Genomic DNA, 18,283 nt, shown 5'->3' with positions numbered 1-18,283 from the left:
TGGACTGTCTAGTAAATCGTAACAACACCAGATCTACCAAATCAATTGTTGAGGAGTAAGTCAAGTTGTAGGCAAATCTCACTGATTTAATGTGTCTACTTGAGTCACAGGATTTTTTTATGTCTCCCAAGGTGCACCGACACTGTAGAATGAATGTGACTTGATCTCACTTGAACTGCCATGACTCAATGCTATGGAATCCTGGGAGTCACAGTTTGGCACCAACCCTATGGCACAAAAAACCTTGCTAAACTACAACTCCCAAGATCGATAGCACTGAGCCATGGCAGTAAAAGTGTTGCCAAACTGCACTAATTCTAATTCATCACACTGTTTCTCTATTTTGTGCTTTTCATTTGTCTATTATATCTGAATGTTATGTTGATATTGTTTTTACTTACTTATATTGGTTTTAGCTGTCATATTTTGTTTTTGTTTTGGGCTTGGCCCCCTGTTAGCCGCCCCGAGTCCCTTTGGGGAGATGGTGGCGGGATAGAAAAATAAAGTATTATTATTATTATTATTATTATTATTATTATTATTATTATTTATTAGTTGCACCCCTGGGGACACAAGCCAAAAATATTGTTAGCCCTGACTTGAGTAGACCCTCTTATACAACAAAAGTGGGCAATTTTGCCATGTTATATCCTGCCAAAGCAAAATGACATGTGACATCACTTCCTGTTAAAATATAATTATAATAAATAATACTTTATTTTTCTACCCTGCCACCATCTCCCGGCAGGGACTCGGGGCAGCTACACGGGTCAGAAGCCCGAAATACAAAACAATAAATCAGTTAAAACACATTGCAATACAAAGACAGTAAAATCAGCAGTTATAAAAACAGTTGCCTTAACCAAAACAATACAGTAAATCATAAAAAACTCAATTAACATATGAATCAGTTAAAAATAAAAACAGTTAAAATAAAGTACAATAAAATGGACCATTTATTTATGGGCTGATTTTGTTGCTTATTGTTGTATTTTATAATTGTGGAGAGAGTAATATAGATGCTTCATTTGGGAGCTTTGCGGTATGTATACGTGTGTCTATGAACAGAGAAATAAAGAGTTCATCAAAGAGATAAAGGATATGGACGAATTGACTTTTTTGTTGAAGAAAAATACAGGCAAGATAATGAAAAGAACGAATTGGGACGATCTTCAGGACTATCTGGATAATTTGAGAAAATGAAGATTACGAGAGACAATTTTGCTATTTTGTTTTCTCCTTAGCAAGAAAAAATATTATTGAAAATAATTATCCAAATATTATCCAAGAAGATGGAAGTCATTTTTTTAATATATTTTTTTTGCTTTTTGTTTTTTTGTGTGTGGGTATATTTTTGTAGATTGTAGACTTTTATCTTTCTCTCTTTTCCCTACTTTTCTATACCTTGGTTGTTCTCACTCTTTCGATGTAGTATAAAAAATTTAATAAAATTCTTTAAAAAAAAAAGTTCATCAAAATGGTTTGGGGTCACATTTTTCTGTTCATCAAACAGACAGTTCCCCATATAGAGTCCCCACTTCTAAGACTAGTAAGGATACACCTCCTAATATAGAACCACAAATATATATATTTATTTATTTTTCACTCACCTTCGTCTCCAACAGCGTCACATCCCAAGAGAAAGGCAACGACTTCCAGCTGCACATCCAAGCACAAATGCCATTTCTCTTTGATACATTGCCTGTGTCCACTACCAGGCCCCATTCAGACATACAAAAAAGATACCAGGGTCCATCGGCACCAGGAGCAAGGACTCCTTTTGCCATTTGAGACCCAAGAAAAGGCACAAAGTCAAGGGATGTCTTGGGAAGCTTCGGTTCCAATCTCAGGAGCGCACCACCAAAGTTGGAGGCAGTTATCTCCGGGGTTTGTAAGGTGACCAGAAAGGTGGTCATCTCCTTCTTCTTCGTCCCCGCTGTCCGAGAGGCTGGGGAACTTGCGCTGGCCGGAGGCCGTGGCCAGAAGAGGAAGGCTAGGGTGGAGGCTGGGCAGAGAGTACAAAAGGGTTACAAAAGGGGTCACAGAAGGACCTCAAGACCAGGCATGGGCCAACTTGGGACCTCCAGGTGTTTTGGACTTCAACTCCCACCATTCCTAACAGCCTCAGGTCCTTTCCTTTTGCCCCTCAGCCGCTTAAGCGGCTGAGGGGCAAAAGGAAGGGGCCTGAGGCTGTTAGGAATGGTGGGAGTTGAAGTCCAAAACACCTGGAGGTCCCAAGTTTGCTTTGCCTTCCCTAGGATTGCACCGGAACAGATTTCTACAGTCACGAAGAGATTCTATGGAACTGTCAGCCACCCTCCTTCCCAAATCTGACATCTTGGAGACATCTTATCACACGCAATAGGTACCTGACTCCATTGATACAGTCCTGCAGGGCCTGGAATTGCAAAACAGGATGCAGCAACGGCTGAGGATCGCTGCTTGGAGGCTGGGTGGTGTCCCAGATGGAGACGAGCCCATCCGTGTTCCCGCTCACCAAAAACACCCCACTCCTGAAAAGGAAAGCACGGGAAAGTTTGCAAGATTCTGAAGGGAGTGATCATGACAATCCATCACTTCCACAGCACATAAGTTCAGTGTTCCTGATAAATTAGCCTAGAACTGTATTGACTTTCTGGGCTGCTGTCAATTTAGAAATAGAAGCAATTTACTCTTGGGGAAGAAGTGGCAGAAAAAGATCTCTACTATAAAGTTGGGTTCACACAGAAGTGAGGGTAAGCCTTGTCTTAGATTGCATTAGGAAGCTGAGTGTGTGCTTGACTCCTGTAGTTAAGGCTAGCTGCTTTGCTATTGTTTTGAAGGTGAGGCGAGGCAGGGTGAATGATTGTTGGTTCAAGTGGCAGTTGGGTTCACAAAGAAGTGAGGAAGAAGTCAGCTTTGCTTCATGTAAGCCTTGTCTTAGATTGCATTAAAAAGCCGAATGTGTGCTTGACTCCTGTCGTAAATTGCATTAGGAAGCTGAATGTGTGCTTGACTCCTGTAGTTAAGGCTAGCTGCTCTGCTATTGTTTTGAAGGTGAGGCGAGGCAGGGTGTTGAAGCTTTTTGAGCCAGAGGCTGAATTCAAGTGGCAGTTGGGTTCACACAGAATTGAGGAAGCAAGAAGTCAACTTTGCGCCTTTGCTTTACGTAAGCCTTGTCTTAGATTGCATTAAAAAGCCGAGTGTGTGCTTGATTCTCGTTTCAGATTGCATTAGGAAGTTGAGTGTGTCCTTGACTCCTGTCTTAAATTGCATTAGGAAGCTGAATGTGTGCTTGACTCCTGTAGTTAATGCTAGCTACTCTGCTATTGTTTTGAAGGTGAGGCGAGGCAGGGTGAATGATTGTTGGTTTCCTGTTGAAGCTTTTTGAGCCAGAGGCTGAATTCAAGTGGCAGTTGGGTTCACACAGAATTGAGGAAGCAAGAAGTCAACTTTGCGCCTTTGCTTTAGGTAACCCTTGTCTTATATTGCATTAAAAAGCCAAGCGTGTGCTTGACTCTTGTCTCAGATGCATTAGGAAGCTGAGTGTGTGCTTGACTCCTGTCTTAGATTGCATTAGGAAGCTGCAATCAACAGCTGTAGAAGATACTTGCCAAACTTTTGTCTCATCTCACCCAGAGCTTTCCAAACTGTGTGTTGCAATACACACAGATGTTACAGCTCCCCTGCATCTTCTGCTGCGGCTCCTTTATTTTGTAAAAGTTTAACATCCCAAAGAAATGATATTTCTTCCAAATGTTCACCAGATCATAATGGCAAAACTAGTGCTGTTCAAGTGTAAGTACTGTTATAATTTTCATAATTTGCACAATTTGCTTATTGAGTTGTAGTAATTACCACTAAAATGGATAAGTGTCTAATTAGGAAAAGAAAATCTGTTGACAATGATGTTTGTGATGAACCACATGGAGTAGCTAGAGAGCAAACTACACAAGAATCAACTGTAGTACAAGACAAGTGTAAAGGTAAAAAATAGAAACTTTGCTTATTGTTGTAGCCTGGTCAGATTCTGAATGTTCAGAAAGGAGAAAGGAGATGATGGGAAGAGATTTAGAGGGCCCAGAGGAGAATGGAAACGGTCCAGGATGAGTTGTTTTGGAATTTCCTGTCAGATCTCAAGAGACTGGAAAAAACGATAACCATTCCCATGGAAACCTGCCAGAAGTGCAGGCTGAGAGAAATGTGGGAGACAAATGTTTGTCTAGGTCAAGACGAGTGGAGTTGTGGAGACAGTGCTTATAAAAAAGACAAATTCGCTTTTCCCAGAGACTTAGAGATAAGGATCGGAAAAGCAGGTGCGTGAGAAACCATGTTATGGGAGGGATTCAGGCTTTTTAAAGTGGTTTCTGCTTGTGCAATCTTTGTGAGAGCAATGCTGTATTCAGGTGAAGAGCTCTGTCTTTGGGCCTGTGTTCTTGGAATTCATGTATTCAAGTTTTAAGAGGTTCTTGCTTCCAGTTCATGCGTGGCATAGTAGTTTGGCTGCCTTGGATTCATGTTACCTTGTCTTTGGATATCTCTATGGATTGACTTTGTAGACTTTCTCTGAATTGATTTTTGGACTCTTGGCTTTCATGGAAATAACCTTTTGAACATTGTTTCTCTCTTTGGAATTTGCTTGTTTTCATACACTCTGCTTTTAATAAACTTTACTTATTGGATGACCTGGACAGTGTGTGGTTTATGGTGAAGAGAGGCTTCAGGGCCCTAGTGCAACACTTATACAGTACAGGTTATATGAAACTTACCATATGGAGAGATATGTTGTATTATGTGATTAATATATATATATATTGCATGAAACTCTTATAAGGTATTGATATAACCTCCAATTTGCAAAACTGAATCCCCATGTAGCAAAAAGGATGCATGTCTAAAAAGTGTGTCATCAACATGAAACGTTTGGAAAGCTCCAATCAAATCAAATCATGGCCCTCCAGGCTTTCTGCTACATATTTTTCCAGCCACCCTGGTAGATGTTGGGAAAGGAAACTGGCACCCTCTGGGTGCAATGCAGGTTCTTTGGATCCTCTATTGCATTTTATAGACACCCAAAAAAGTCTAGTAGCTGCATGTATGTTAAGGAAGGGGAGAGAACACAATTGCATGCACTCACGAATCCAAGTCAAAATAAAGCCGCTGATTGGTGGCAACCGTCCGATCCACAGAGAAGAGGACCTGGCCTGGCTGACGAAGGTCCCAGCATAGGATCTCAGCATCCTGAAGTGGGAGAAAGGAAGTAACAAAATACCTTTGATATTCTCTGGGAAGGTCTCACAACCAAAATACTAAACAGGTTAAAATCTGCTCAACCTTTTTAAATACGAGTCAAGAGAAGTCTTCACTAGAAGGGGAATACTTGATAGAATTACCTTAAAATAAAGGGCAAGGTAGGAGGTGGCAGCATCATTCCTAATATTAGCCCACAGCCTCCGAATTCTATCCCTTACCTCTCCTTGCTCAGACCCTCTGCTTCCTCCCATAGAGCCTTACCTTACGGCCGCCGGTGAACAAGTGGTTGCCGTCGGGGGAAAAGAGCGCATGGGTGATGCCCCCCTGGTGCCCCTGGAGCACAGCCAAGGCGTGGCCTTCTTCCAAGGAATAGAGGCCCACCGTCTTGGCGTAGGAGGTACAGGCGTACAGCGGCTGCGTTGGACTGAAGGCGATGCAAGAAATGATGCCGCTCTGGCCTTGCTTCTTCACTGGGAAAGAGGCAACAATATCAGGAACCCAAAGGCCCAAACATAGCTTTCTTTACAACTGTCTCACAGGTGTTGTCATGCAAAAACTTCTCATTATTTCCCCAAATAATAAAATTTTCTCTTTTAAATTATCACGATATACAAGGTTTTTATCAACACAAAACCACTTTTATTTTTGTGATCGGTACTCCCACTGAATTTTTTTACTATTCAAAGGCTCCTATGCAGCTTCAAATGCGGCTATAATGTGGCTTCAAGTCATTCCAGCTTTGAGTCTCCTTTGGGAGAGATAAAACGGGGTATAAGTTGTAAGTAATTATGTTTACTGGATTTTATTTTTATTTATTGTGATTTGCCGTTGATCTGTTTAATTTTCTGATTATAGGTGTGACTGATATCATGCATATTGGTTTCTTGTGTTGGAAGCAGCCCCGAGTCCCTTTGGAGAGAGGAGGCGGGATATAAATAAAGCTTTTTATTATTATTATTATTATTATTATTATTATTATTATTATTATTATTAGAAGAAGAAGATCAGGGGGCAGAGGACTCTTATAAGTAAAACAAGCAGTCAAAGAAGAAGAACATGCCCTGGCAGAATATGTAAAGCAAAGTGAAGAACCTGCTTTGATTGAAGTCAAAAATCAGAAACCCCTCAAAGCACAGCAGACAAAAAACAAGTACAAGAAAATGCAAAGGAAGGAATTGGGGAAATTATCACCTGTGCCATATTCTGGAGAGTTTCCAGGAGGAAAAGGATTTGTACCCAGTGGACAAAAATATTGTATAAAAATCTATATTAGGGGAAAATGTTGCTGGTTCTGCACATCAGTCAGAGTGGCCCTTCTTAGTCTATTATGGTACTGAACACTTCTCACTATGAGGAAGTCCTTTCTAACATTTAGGCACAACTTTTTCTCTTGTAACTTGAATCCGCTAATATGTGTCCTGGTCCCTGGAGGAGCATTAAACAAGCTTGCCCTTATTTACACGACATCCTTTCTGGTATTTAACGCTGGATATTATGGAACTGGCAAAACCACCTCTGAGTGTTCCTTTCCTAAGAAAACCTCTAAAAATCCATTGAGTCTCCATAAATCAAAGTGGAACCTGAAGTCACATCTCCAAGCTAAACATATCCAGTTCCCTAAGCCCTTCCTCATACAGTTTTGTGGTTTCCACACCTTTCATTCTCTTGGTCATCATTTCCTGGACCCATTCCAGTTTGCCAAGGTTTGTTTATTTAGTTTTATCCCAAACTTTCTCCCAATATAGGGACCAAAATATTTCTTTCTTGAAATCTAAACTGGATGCAAAACTTACCGTATATACTCGAGTATAAGCCGACCTGAATATAAGCCGAGACACCTAATTTTACCATAAAAAAACTGGGGAAACTTATTGACTCAAGTATAAGCCGAGGGTGGGAAATGCAGCAGCTACTGGTACATTTCAAAATAAAAATAGATACCAATAAAATTACATTAATTGAGGCACCAGAAAGTTAAATATTTTTGAATATTTACCGTATTTCAAAGAAAAACAGTAAACTAGCTCTGTAAGTGGAAAAGTAGGGTGAGCAAAAACAATATGGTATTAACAATAACTTAACAACAACAAACCTTCATTTGCCTATTTATTCAATGCCTATCTAAACAATGCAGAGCGAGATATAGATCTATAATTATATATACTAATTTCACATATGCATTTTTCCCTGAAACGTTTTCAGATCCTCTCTATATATGTGCATTTCCCGACTGCATCTATCTAGAAATCACTATATATGTGTGTGTGTGTGTGTGTGCATTTCCCTTGTAGTATTTCCAAGCCCTATATATCTATATTCATATATATCTAGCTAGACATCTCTCTATATATAGATAATTATATCTGCATAGGACTTGCAAACATGTGAGGCAAAAATTCATATATAAAAATAATGTATACACATAGATACATATATACAGGTATATGGAAATCTCTAGATATCTATATGTATATAAGATTTGCAAAAACCTGCAAACATATGAGGGGAAATTCATATATAAAATTAATATATATAGAGAGAGATAAATATTTAGGTACATAGGGATTGCAAAGGCTTGCAAGGGGAAGTGCCTACATATCTGTAGCAGAGATTAATAAATATTTCAGGGGGAAATGCTTTTATAAGATTAATGGGTGTATATATATATTCTTCTTCCTGACTTGTAAGGGCTTATTTTCCTTTTCACAACATTCCCTTGGATAAGAGCGAGGGAGGCTTTGGAAAATAAAACACGTTGATAAGGGAGGAGTAAAATATATCATATATTGCAAGCCATGGCCTCCAGGCTCAGCAGCCCAGCTTGACCTTGACCCCAATATAAGCCGGGAGAGGCTTTTTCAGCTCATAAAAAGAGCTGAAAAACTCGGCTTATCTTTGAGTATATATACGGTATATTAAGTCCAACCAAAGCTGAATACAGTGGATTTATGCTTCCAAAACAGTAATATTCCCAAACTCTGGCCCCAATTGAGGTCGGCTCACCCAAAGTAGGCCTGTTCTCACACATCCGTCCGGGACGCGACGTGTTGAACACCCTCACGGTCTTGTTGAAGCCGCAGAAAAGCCGAGAGCCATCCGGGGTGAAGGACAGGCAATAGGCAGCGGTCAGTTCGTCCTGGAAGAAAGTCAACAGAAAACAGCTGGGATTAGGAAAGGAAACAGTCAAAAATGTGGGAAAAGGAAGGTTGCTTCAGGATGAAAAGCACCCAGTGGGCAAATAGGGCAACCTACATTAACCTAGATCAGGCATGGGCAAACTTGGGCCCTCCAGGTGTCTTGGACTCCAACTCCCACCATTCCTGACAGCCTCAGGCCCTTTCCTTTTGCCCCTCCGCCGCTTAAGCGGCGGAGGGGCAAAAGGAAGGGGCCTGAGGCTGTTAGGAATGGTGGGAGTTGGAGTCCAAAACACCTGGAGGGCCCAAGTTTGCCCATGTCTGTCCTAGATACTCACCAGGTGATTGTACGGCCGGAAGGTAGCTTTGAGATCACCATTAAAAGCATCCCATATGTGGATGGGGTTGTCCCGGCTGCTACTGGCCACACTGGAAGCGCAGAAAAAGGAAGTTGTGAGAAGCAATTGGAGACCAGAGAAGATCCAAGAGTGTTGGTGAAGTATAAAAAAAAAGAGTAAGAGCAAGGAGCATATTCTCTTGGTATATCCCATCTTATCCTGTCAAAAAAAACTTTGGCTGAAAACAATGGTCAGGAATGATGGTGGTGGAGGAAAATGCAGCAAAGTTGACACACGCTCAGGCCTCATTGTTTCAATCAAGCTCTATTTGTCTTTCAGAAGAAATAGAAATCCTGGGACCTTCCTCATGTTACTGGACTGCAAATCCCAGAAGGTTATGGCTTGCATATAACCAAGGGTGCAGGATGCTGGAAACTCGAGTTAAATAATAATAATAATAATAATAATAATAATAATAATAATAATAATAATAAAAGACCTGGCTATGGCTCATGAATGGGACCCTGAAGAAGGAGACAGAAGGTCTGATCCTTGCAGCCCAGGAGCAAGCCATCAGAACAAAGGCAATTCAGGCCAAGATCGAAAAATCAGCTGATGACCCAAAATGCAGACTGTGCAAGGAAACCGACGAAACCATTGATCATATCCTCAGCTGCTGTAAGAAAATCGCACAGACAGACTGTGAACAGAGGCACAACTCTGTGGCCCAAATGATTCATTGGAACTTATGCCTCAAGTACCACCTCCCAGCAGCAAAGAACTGGTGGGATCACAAACCTGCAAAAGTATTGGAAAATGAGCATGCAAAGATACTGTGGGACTCCCGAATCCAGACTGACACAGTTCTGGAACACAACACACCAGACATCACAGTTGTGGAAAAGAAAAAGGTTTGGATCATTGATGTCGCCATCCCAGGTGACAGTCGCATTGACGAAAAACAACAGGAAAAACTCAGCCGCTATCAGGACCTCAAGATTGAACTTCAAAGACTCTGGCAGAAACCAGTGCAGGTGGTCCCGGTGGTGATGGGCACACTGGGTGCCATGCCAAAAGATCTCAGCTGGCATTTGGAAACAATAGGCATTGACAAAATTACGATCTGCCAACTGCAAAAGGCCACCCTACTGGGATCTGCACGCATCATCCGAAAATACACCACACAGTCCTAGACACTTGGGAAGTGTTCGACCTGTGATTTTATGATACGAAATCCAGCATATCTATCTTGTTTGCTGTGCCATACAACAACAACAACAACAACAACAACAACTCCTCCCACTCTTCCCTGTTCTGGCTAGTCTCAATCTGGGGCATTTGAAGGCAAACAGGGGGAAAGATAGAGGAGTTAGGAGAAGGGGCAAAAGATGGATTTACAAACAAGTCTGCGGGTCGGAAGAGTTCATCAGTGGAAACCAGCAGTAGTCATAGACCGTGTCCCCTTCTGCCATACGCAGCACAGGGCTCTGCAGAGAGGAAAACAGAGGAGAAAATCAAGTTTGGGAAGGTAAAACCATCCTGTGGAGATTGGGAAATAAGCCTCCAAAAAATCAAGTTTGGTCCTCAACATGAGCTACACTCAATGGTAAGTCTGCAGAAACACATTCCATGCAAAAGAGAGCTCAGAGATCAAAGGCTTGGAATCAAATTAACTCCCAGCTGGCAAATGCAACTAAGGGTCCTTCCACAAAGCCCTATATCCCAGAATGTCAAGGCAGAAAATTCCACATTATCTGCTTTGAACTGGAATATATGGCAGTGTGGACTCAGATAACCCAGTTCAAGGCAGATATTGTGGGATTTTCTGCCTTGATATTGTGGGATATAGGGCTGTGTGGAAGGGCCCTAAGCGATTTTGGAGTCACAGCCCCAGGACTTCCTTTACAACCCAAATAGGAAGCTCAGTGTCCCTGGATCAGCTTAAAAGACAGGCCTATCCAATCAATTTTAACTTGTGAATTTTAACCTGCATTTTTGGTGCATTTTAATCTGCATTTTACCTTTGTGTATTTTGTTATACATATTTTAATAGCATTATGTTTCTTTCTCTGGTTAATCCATGTTGCACCCTGCCTCAAGCTGCAGTGAGAGGCTGGAAATATATTGTTGTTTTTGTTGTACTTGTTATTCCCTTTTTTGTGCCCACCATACACAAGGTCTGCATTCCCCACTTTGTACCATTTCAGCAACAGTCCCCCATTCCTCAGAATACAGCTCCGCCGGAAGGTTGTAAATCCGCAGCGTGTTGTCCGCACTGTTGGTGAGCAAACACGTCCCATCAGGGGCCCTGAAAAGAGAGGCATGGCATTAGCAACACCGCCAATGAGATTCAGTGCCTGGTCCATCAGTCCCATCACCCTTCATGGTTTCTCCCACAGCAAGAACAGGAAACAGCACACAATAAGAACCCTGTATCCACACCAGGAAATCCCACAAAGGCAACCACTGGCTCACCATTTGCATCCCTTCAGGAAGTTTTCTGGCATGCGGCCGTACTCTGCCCAAGAGCCCGTCAGAAGTCTGGGAGGCTGGGAGAAGTCGTATGTTGGAAAGCTAGGAGAGAGGTAAAGAGTAAATCACATCCAAAGTGTCTGTCTAAATCACGCATGGGCAAACTTTGGCCCTCCGGGTGTTTTGGACTTCAATGCCCACAATTTCTAACAGCCGGTAGTCTATTTGGAATTGTGGGAGTTGAAGTCCAAAACACCTGGAGGGCCAAAGTTTGCCCATGCCTGGTGTAGATGCACCCCAACTTGAGCTGTGCTTTCACACCCACTTGAATGTTAAATTCTTGTACTAATGGTTACCCCTGATCGGTTGCATCCGCATGGGTAATTTCTTGATATAGCCTCAGGGTTCAACTCACTTTTGGATTTTCCCCCATGATCTTATAGCACTTTTAACTTCCCCCATGTTTACAAGTCTCACTTAAGTGCACTTTTGACCAGCCTATCTTTATGTTTTATTGCTGCGCTTTAACTTTGTCTTATTAATGGTTATGATTTTATCATATGTTTTAATTTTAATTTGTGCATTTTTGGTATTTGATGTTACTGTATGTATGTTGTTTTGCATTTGTAAGCCACCCCGAGTCCCTGCGGTACAAGAATAAAATTATTATTATTATTATTATTATTATTATTATTATTATTATTATTATTATCATCTAACAGTCTGCAAGAGAACATCCATAACTCACTAATATTCGCCTCCTTCTGTCGAAGGTTCATGTCCTTCCTTCTTCTCTTCCTCTGATCCTTGCTCTGAAGGCTGCACAGCATCTTCTAACTGGGGCTCCCCTTCTGAGAGGTCGGCTCCAGAAAACATCTCAGATGAATCCTCTTCATTTTTTGGATCTCCAATTCTCACTGGCACCGCTGGAAATGGTTTTGCATCTCCTTCTGGTTCTGGTTGTGGTTTCACACCTGATGATTGGTCCATCTTGACTACATCCTGAATGTCAGAAGTCGGCTGAGTCTCCTTCGCACAAGCCTCCCCGGGTGCACAATCCACTGAAAAATTAGTGAGATTTCCAATTCCCACTGGCACTGTTGGAAATGGTCTTGCATCTCCTTCTGGTTCTGGTTCCACACTTAATGACTGGTCCACCTTGACTACATCCTGAATGTCAGAAGTCGGCTGAATCTCCATCGCACAAGCCTCCCCGGGTGCACAGTCCACTGAAAAATTAGTGAGATCTCCAATTCTCACTGGCACTGTTGGAAATGGTCTTGCATCTCCTTCTGGTTCTGGTTGTGGTTCCACACCTGATGACTGGTCCATCTTGACTACATCCTGAATGTCAGAAATCGGCTGAGTCTCCATCGCAGAAGCCTCCCAAGGTCCAAACCCAAACTCTTAAGATGCAGAACCAAGATACTTATTGTCCAAATCCCAGCCAGGTTTCCCACCAGAGCTTGGACAGGAGACAGCATCAAGTCTGTCATGCATCCCTAAATAGAAATGGAGGGTGCCAGGATGGAGCCAGCTTCCTGCAGATCAAAGAAAAGAAGCAAAATAAGCTCAAACCTAACCCAGTTTCTCTGGGGATCATCACAAAATTCAGTAGCCAGGCCATCCCAGCTTTTCTTTAACAATACAAGCAGCCCGCCATATTTGCCAGAGTTTAGAAGTATGACGGTGGGGAAAACGCAAATAAAAAACACTATTTTATTTTATCTGAGTAAAGACTTTTCTAGGAATTTCTAGGTCCCCCAGTAGAACTGTATGGTGGAAGTTGATCACAGTCATTCTGTGAGATTCCTACAGAGAACATATTAATCAAATTCGTGAACCATCCAATCCGCCAAAGCAAAACCCATCTGGAGGGCTGATTGTACAAAGGTAAGAAAATAAGAAATGTCAGCCATACAGAGGATCGATTGTACAAAGTGAGAAAAGAAGAAATTTCAAGCATCTAATTCAGGCACCGTTGAGTAATATTTCCAAAAGCAGAGGCTTCAAATGTTCGATCAGGTATTTTTAATCACTCATGGCAAAAAAGCATACGCTACATCCATTTGGAGTGGAATATGGGATGTTTTGGCAAAGGTTACAACATTGCCAACAATGTTATTTGACTGCTGCAAGACATTACAACAAACTGCCTTAATAGGGAAAAATGTATACATAACTAAACATCAATAAAATAAGCAAACTGACACATCCTGTTCAATATGGTGACCTTATATTATGCCCTGTTAACAGCAACAGTAAAGTATATTTCCCTCCATGAACCTATAGTAGCTATGGAATAATGCAATTGTGTTGGATTTGTCTTGCATTAGGATACATGTACAGATTGGTGATTATGCTGTGCTCTGTCGTCTTATAAAACATATATATTAAAAAAAATCAAAACATATAAAACATGTACCAGTAACTCTTTTCCTTTGCTACAATTACCACTTTGCTTTTCTATTTGCCTAAAGGTGCCAGCTCCCTGCTTTCATCTTTCCAAAAATTGGTTATTATTGGTTGTTGTTGTTGTTGTTCATCCTATTATTATATTGTGGGCAGATGGCATTGTCCACATTAACAAACCCCCTCAAAATAATAAAAATGATGATAGTAATAATAAAAACAAAAACAAAAGTAATAATTACTACTGCCTCTTCAGATTAGAGAGCTGGGCCAAAAACTAGCAAAATGAATTTCCACAAGGACAAATGTAAGAATTGGCCATCTGCAAGGACGTTCCCCAGAGGACGCCCGGATGTTTTTTAATGTTTTTACCATCCTTGTGGGAGACTTCTCTCATGTCCCCGCATGGAGCTGGAGCTGATAGAGGGAGCTCATTCACACTCTCCCCGGGTGGGATTCAACCTGGCAGCCTTCAGGTCAGCAACCCAACCTTCAGGTCACAAGGCTTTAACCCACTATGCCATCGGGGGCTCAATGTAAGATGTGACACTTAGGCAGAAGGGATGAAATGCAAAGATACAGAATAGGTGACGCCTGGCTTGACAACAGAATATGTGAGAAAGATCTTGGAGTCTTCGTTGAACAATATCACAACAGTGTGATACAGCAGCTAAAAGGCCAATGGGATTTTGGGCTGCATCAAAAGGAGTCTAGTGTCTAGAGGAGGACTAGCAGGTTTTAAGCCAATCCCACTGGAACGCTGGCAAATTTCTTGCATTTTATGGGCTGCTACAGTTCATTTTAAAGTACTGTATTAATTCTATGTTTGACACATTTTATGTATTTTAATCATCCTTAACTTTTCGGAGAACATATGCCTCCATGTGTAATTATGCTTTATTTAAATATTAGTTTATAATCTGAGTTTACTGATGTTCTTCTGTATTGTTTTGATCTGTGTGTATATGTTGACTATGGCATTGAATGTTTGCCTTTTTTGTATTTAATTGCTTCAAGTCCCCTTGGGGAGAAAGAATATTATTATTATTATTATTATTATTATCATTATTGTTGTTGTTGTTGTTGTTGTTATTAGATCAAGATCATGGTGCCTTTGTATTCTACTTTAGTTAGACCTCACCTGGAATACTGTGTCCAGTTCTGGGCACCACAGTTCAAAAGCAATATTGACAAGCAGGAAGAGGAAGAGGAAGTGTAGAGGAAGGCAACTAAACTGACTGATCAAAGGTCTGGAGAGGCTGGATGGCCAACTGTCAGGGGTGCTTTGATTGTGCTTTTCCTGCATGGCATGGGTTGGATGTGGTCTCTTCCAACTCTATTATTCTATGATTCTCAAGGCCACGGATGGGACACAATACTGTTACAATACATAGCTTTTTAGCTGATGTTGTCTAGCCACAATCCAGTTTGAACTGGGAGCACCTGGGGTAAAGTTACTGTGTGGATGCGCCCTCAGTTCTTCCTGAAGTTGCTTTGACTTCTTGCTCTAAGCATCATTGCAGGGTTGTCCAATTATGCCAATTTGAAAACCATTGTGATCCATTCTTTCTGCCTTTTTACAGATTTGAGCATATTTATAGCATTCTCACTTCAATTAGCATGTATTGTAATGGTGTTACAGTAGAGTCTCACTTATCCAAGCTAAATGGGCCGGCAGAACCTTGGATAAGTGAATATATTGGATAATAAGGAGGGATTAAGGAAAAGCCTCTTAAACATCAAATTAGGTTATGATTTTACAAATTAAGCACCAAAACATCATGTTATACAACAAATCTGACAGAAAAAGTAGTTCAATACGCAGTAATGTTATGTTGTAATTACTGTATTTACGAATTTAGCACCAAAATATCACGATATATTGAAAACATTGACTACAAAAATGGCTTGGATAATCCAGAGGCTTGGATAAGCGAGTGTTGGATAAGTGAGACTCTACTGTATGTGTATTGACTTTGCTAGTTTGTTTTGTAATCCTAATTAAAAATGGTGTTAGACCTCATTGGATGCTTGCTTTGAATATTTTATGCATGGATTTTTGTATTTAGTTCCAAAACACTTTCCCCATTTTTCTAATCCAATAATGCCGCACATTGTTTGCCCATTTTATCTTACAATCTTTTGCTAAGTCTGTTTCCAATTGTATTGTAAACCGTATTTTATATATGTTAACATCTATTAGGTGTTCCTCATTGGTGCTAATTTTTTTAACTCTGATTTTTCTTTTTCAAAATGGTTGTTTTTGTTTTTTATTAGAAATCATTTTTTAACTGTCTGTATCTAAAACATTGTAGTTTGTATCCAGAAAACCTGAGCTCATTTTGTGCTTTGGCTTTTCTAACCTTCTTCCTACATAGACAGATGACACTATCAATTATTGGGCACTGTTCTGAGTTCAAATTGTTGTTTTATATACTAGTGGTTTATATTTTGTATTGTACTGTGTGTTTTATTTTATGCGTTGTTTTAGATACCTTGTGCCTTATGTAAGCCACCCCGAGTCCCTTCGGGGAGATGGAGGTGGGGTACAAAAATAAAGTTATTATTTTTAATAAAGTTATTAAAAATAAAGCTGTTATTATGAAAACATCCCATCATTCATATGCATATATTAAAATACAAGAATAGGATTCAAAGACATTAAAACCACAAGGCAAAAACATAAAGTATTGGTTAGATTTATGGACACCACAAGAAAAGATAGCTTTATCTGCTTCAGGGAATGTAGATATGGGGGGGAAATGGTCTCAAAACTCACAATTTCTCTGCTCAGTATCATCAAAACAGAAACTCACGTGAGGACTGTGGAGGCCGCCATGACACCCCTGGCTCCGCCCACTTTTCCCTCGGGCTCACCCAGATCTCGCGAGAGGCAGAAGAAAGGGTGTGACTCTCGCGAGACTTCACTCCTTAAAGGGCAACAGGAACTAGAAAACTCACCCACGTGGATGCATCTAGGAGTAAAGCTGTTTATTAGCACTACTTGAACTGCTATGGCTCAATGCTATGGATTTTTTGGAGGTGTAGTTCTATAATAATTATAGTTCTATAATAATTATAATATATAATATTATAATGATATAATACAAACAATACAATATAATAATATTAATTATATATTCTATTTTACATTTAATATTACTAATAAAATTACAATATATTGATACAGTACAATATAGTAATTTATTGCCAGTATTGTACTATGCTAATAATATAATATTGTATGTAAATTTAATTTGTAAGCCGCTCTGAGTCCCCTTTGGGGTGAGAAGGGCAGCATATAAATGTAGCAAATAAATAAATAATACAAAGTTCTATAAATCAAAGAGAACCAAGTTACAGTGCTCAGGACTAAATAGCATTAAGCCATGGCAGTTAAAGTGGGATCAAACTGCATTAAATCTGTAGTGTAGATGGGCACTGAGCTCTAAACACTAGGGCTCCACCCACACTGCCGAAAATAGATAGATAGATAGATAGATAGATAGATAGATAGATAGATAGATAGATAGATAGATAGATAGTAGAGTCTCACTTATCCAACATAAACGGGCTGGCAGAATGTTGGATAAGCGAATATCTTGGATAATAAGGAGGGATTAAGGAGAAGCCTATTAAACAGCAAATTAGGTTATGATTTTACAAATGAAGCACCAAAACATCATGTTAGACAACAAATTTGGCAGAAAACGTAGTTCAATACACAGTAATGCTATGTAGTAATTACTGTATTTATGAATTTAGCACCAAAATATCACAATATATTGAAAACATTGACTCCAAAAATGCATTGGATAATCCAGAATGTTGGATAAGCAAGTGTTGGATAAGTGAGACTCTACTGTACATACAGACAGTAAAATCTCACTTATCCAACATTCGCTTATCCAACATTCTGGATTATACAACACAATTTGCCTCCTGCCCCGATCCACAGCTGTTTCTCTAGGCAGCAAGGATTAAACTTTTTATGGATGTAATTTATGACAGTGTTGCTACTGTAAGTTCATTTTATGCAATTCTATCCTTATTTGTAGTCGTTTTCTTAGTAGTAAATGTTTTCAATATATTGCGATGTTTTGGTGCTAAATTCGTAAATGCAGTAATTACGACATGACATTACTGTGTTTTGGATTGCTTTCCTGTAGATTTGTTGTAAAACATGTTTTGGTGCTTAATTTGTAAAATCATAACGTAATTTGACATTTAATAGGCTTTTCCTTAATTCCTCCTTACTATCCAACATTTTTGCTTATCCAACATTCTGTCGGCCTGTTTATGTTGGATAAGTGAGACTCTACTGTATATATATATATGACATTTATTTTTGCCATTAATATGTTGTAAGCTACCTTGGGTCCCCCTTGGGGTGAGAAAGATGGTATATAAATATAATAAATTTTATATATATGTATGTATGTATGTACATGCATATCTATATTTATAAAAATGTAATGTGCTGTTTTACTATGGAGTAAACAACAAAACCACTGAACCAAATCACACCAAATTTGGACACAAAAGACATAGTCATCTAATCTATGTCTTTCAAAGAAAAAAACCTAAAAAAATAAAGTCCAAATTAGAAGATGTGGAAAAGCCATTTTTTCCCTGGCTGGCCGGGCACAGCTAGTATATATACAGTAGAGTCTCACTTATCCAACATTCTGGATT

General features: G+C 40.0%; 1 protein-coding gene across 2 annotated transcripts; it reads right to left on the bottom strand.

Moving 5' to 3' along the window:
- Positions 1–687: 687 nt before the first annotated feature.
- Positions 688–16,490, bottom strand: wrap53 (WD repeat containing antisense to TP53). 2 transcript variants are annotated; one of them, XM_062984309.1, is made up of 11 exons: positions 16,405–16,490; positions 11,925–12,717; positions 11,180–11,278; positions 10,904–11,012; positions 10,103–10,191; positions 8,705–8,795; positions 8,236–8,368; positions 5,494–5,702; positions 5,117–5,220; positions 2,370–2,513; positions 688–2,005 (listed from the first exon to the last, which is right to left on the bottom strand). In XM_062984309.1, exons 2-11 carry the CDS (start codon positions 12,548–12,550, stop codon positions 1,813–1,815), a joined length of 1,797 nt encoding a protein of 598 aa, XP_062840379.1. In that variant the 5' UTR covers positions 12,551–12,717; positions 16,405–16,490; the 3' UTR covers positions 688–1,812. The 2 variants fall into 2 exon arrangements, with proteins under 2 accessions (XP_062840379.1, XP_062840378.1); XM_062984308.1 differs by having other exon boundaries at positions 16,368–16,457.
- Between the last annotated feature and the right edge of the window lie 1,793 nt (positions 16,491–18,283).

This window comes from Anolis carolinensis, chromosome 6 (genome assembly GCF_035594765.1).
Source record: "Anolis carolinensis isolate JA03-04 chromosome 6, rAnoCar3.1.pri, whole genome shotgun sequence".
In the NCBI taxonomy this organism is placed as follows: Eukaryota; Metazoa; Chordata; class Lepidosauria; order Squamata; family Dactyloidae; genus Anolis; species Anolis carolinensis.
The sequence above is the reverse complement of the archived record's forward strand: the minus strand, read 5'-3'. Positions and strand labels throughout refer to the sequence as shown.